This window comes from Propithecus coquereli, unplaced genomic scaffold, assembly GCF_000956105.1.
Source record: "Propithecus coquereli isolate 6110/MARCELLA unplaced genomic scaffold, Pcoq_1.0 Scaffold292, whole genome shotgun sequence".
Taxonomy (NCBI): Eukaryota; Metazoa; Chordata; class Mammalia; order Primates; family Indriidae; genus Propithecus; species Propithecus coquereli.
Window position 1 is genome coordinate 1,109,793 of NW_012148530.1, and position 2,136 is coordinate 1,111,928.

The 2,136-nt window shown below is 33.4% G+C and overlaps 1 protein-coding gene across 1 annotated transcript in view; it reads right to left on the bottom strand.

Moving 5' to 3' along the window:
- Nucleotides 1–1,096: 1,096 nt before the first annotated feature.
- The window catches only part of COL21A1 (collagen, type XXI, alpha 1), a 201,934-nt gene continuing 200,894 nt past the window's right edge, over nt 1,097–2,136 (bottom strand). The window contains exon 25 of the mRNA XM_012648707.1: nt 1,097–1,284. Coding sequence (XP_012504161.1) covers nt 1,097–1,284 — 188 coding nt within the window. The remainder of the gene's footprint in view (nt 1,285–2,136) is intronic.

The following is a 2,136-nucleotide window of genomic DNA, read 5'->3' on the forward strand; positions in this document are numbered from 1 at the left end:
TTTTTAAAAAAGACAGTGCAATGAGGCCTGTACAGAACTTTATTGTACTCTGAATAACAAGCATGTAACAAAATTTTAAGCATGACAAAAATGAAATATCTCAGATTCTATTCCTTACAAAAGCATTAGGAACAATACACAAAGACTATTCATAATATTTTAAAGTCTGCTAAAAATATCAATACATTCTAGGATTTGTGTAGTTATCTTTCCTTTCAACTAGGGCATTTATTCCCATTAGCTTTGCTACAATTAAAATTAACATATATGAACATACACATATAATAAGTAAAAAGGAAAATGAGGGCATACAACAAAGATACTAATTAATCAGCAAGTATGAAGTCTTTTGGGTACTTCTGAATTTACATTTTCTTTGAATATGTTGTACAATGAAATGTTTTTTCTCAAATATTTTTAATGTTACATGATTTTGACCATTCCCAATGTAATTAATACTCTTTCTTAGCATAATCATTAATCTGATTTGAGAGTTTGGAAATGAAATAAGAAATACATTAGTCTTATTCAGAGGTGATATTTAAAACACTGACAACAAGAAGTCCACTAACCCTTGCCAACAGGCACAAACACTGGAGTAAATGACAAATACGGCAATATCGTCTATCCCAGCTGAATATCAGCCCTGATCTTATTTCCAATGACCGAATATATGTTTTGGGTAATATACAAGCATGAGCTATGAAATGGGAAACATGAAATTCACACAAACATGAAATTGAACTCAAATCGCTACTGCATGGAGGCTGAATGTGAGCTATTTCACAGTGACTAAAATCAACTGGCTAGCAGGCAACGGTGGATTTTTATATTTAACTTTGATTAGAACAATTGGACTTTACAAGAAACCCTTGAGATTTAATTAATGCTACTAGTCTAAGGACTCCAAATTACTGAGGAGCTTTTAAAATCAGTATATGTGACCTTGTATATATTTTTCCATAAGGAAAAAAAAATAAAAACACCGAGGTACTTTAGTTTCTTTTCAAGGGATTACTGTTGGTTATCTTCCTGAGATGCAAAAGACCACAAAAGAAAAGCACCATGCCCAGGTTGCTGAATGAGGCATCAGACACTAATAGTTTGGTCCTTTCCTAAATGGATCTCTCCCGACAATTACACTAAAACATAGTGATGGGTCACAGATGCCAGGGGGGCCTGGTTGCCCTTGGATTCCAGGTTTTCCATGATCTCCATCTTTGCCAGGGACACCTGGATCTCCCGGAGGACCTTCTTTGCTTATTCCAGGAGGGCCCTCTGGACCTGAGATGGGACATTGGCAATATGTGAACAAAGGACTTTGGTTTCTGATGGAGAAATAACTGATTCTGCAAGAAATTTAAACTGAAAAATAAAACCTCTTGAACACTTTACATATGTGCACTAATTTAAAAGAGGAGGCATTGTCTTGCTAATTCTACATGTTTTCCCTTCTGAAAAGAACTTTCCAAAAGTAATCAGTAAATTTTTGAAAAACTAGGCTAGGCATATTAATATAGCAATCATGCTACTGATTAAGACATTAAGCTAATATTCTAATAGTCTAATTTGTGGATTGTCCAAACTTATTTCTTCCTTTCAGCCTATCTTTTGCTAATATTATTATAAATTAGCAGGTGATATATAGATAAGCCAAAGCTCTAAAAGTCCTTTTGGTGCCATATCTGCTGTAAAAATGACTATTTCCATTATATACATAGTTTCTATATCTCAATACATTGTCATTGTCATAGCATAACAGTCATCGACATACATAGGTTTTATAGCATTGATTTGTGAAACACTGCCTGATTAGTTCAGTTAGCATGCTCCAGGACAGAAAAGTTAACTTAGGATATTGGCCATTTAAAGATGATTCCAAATAACAAAAACAAAATATTCAGGTTTGGGGATGGAGCAGAGGGGTTTGGAGTATTTCCTACTACTCTACTTACTGCTGCTACTACTAATAAACATTTATTTAGAACTTAACTAGGATAGTACATATTGTTCTTAGTGTTTTACATAAGCAGTATTAAATAATTTGATCCACTCAAAAGCCTCATGAGTTAGTAACATCTAAAATAATAATAGCAAACATTAATTGAAAACATAACTATGATTATCATTCACTGT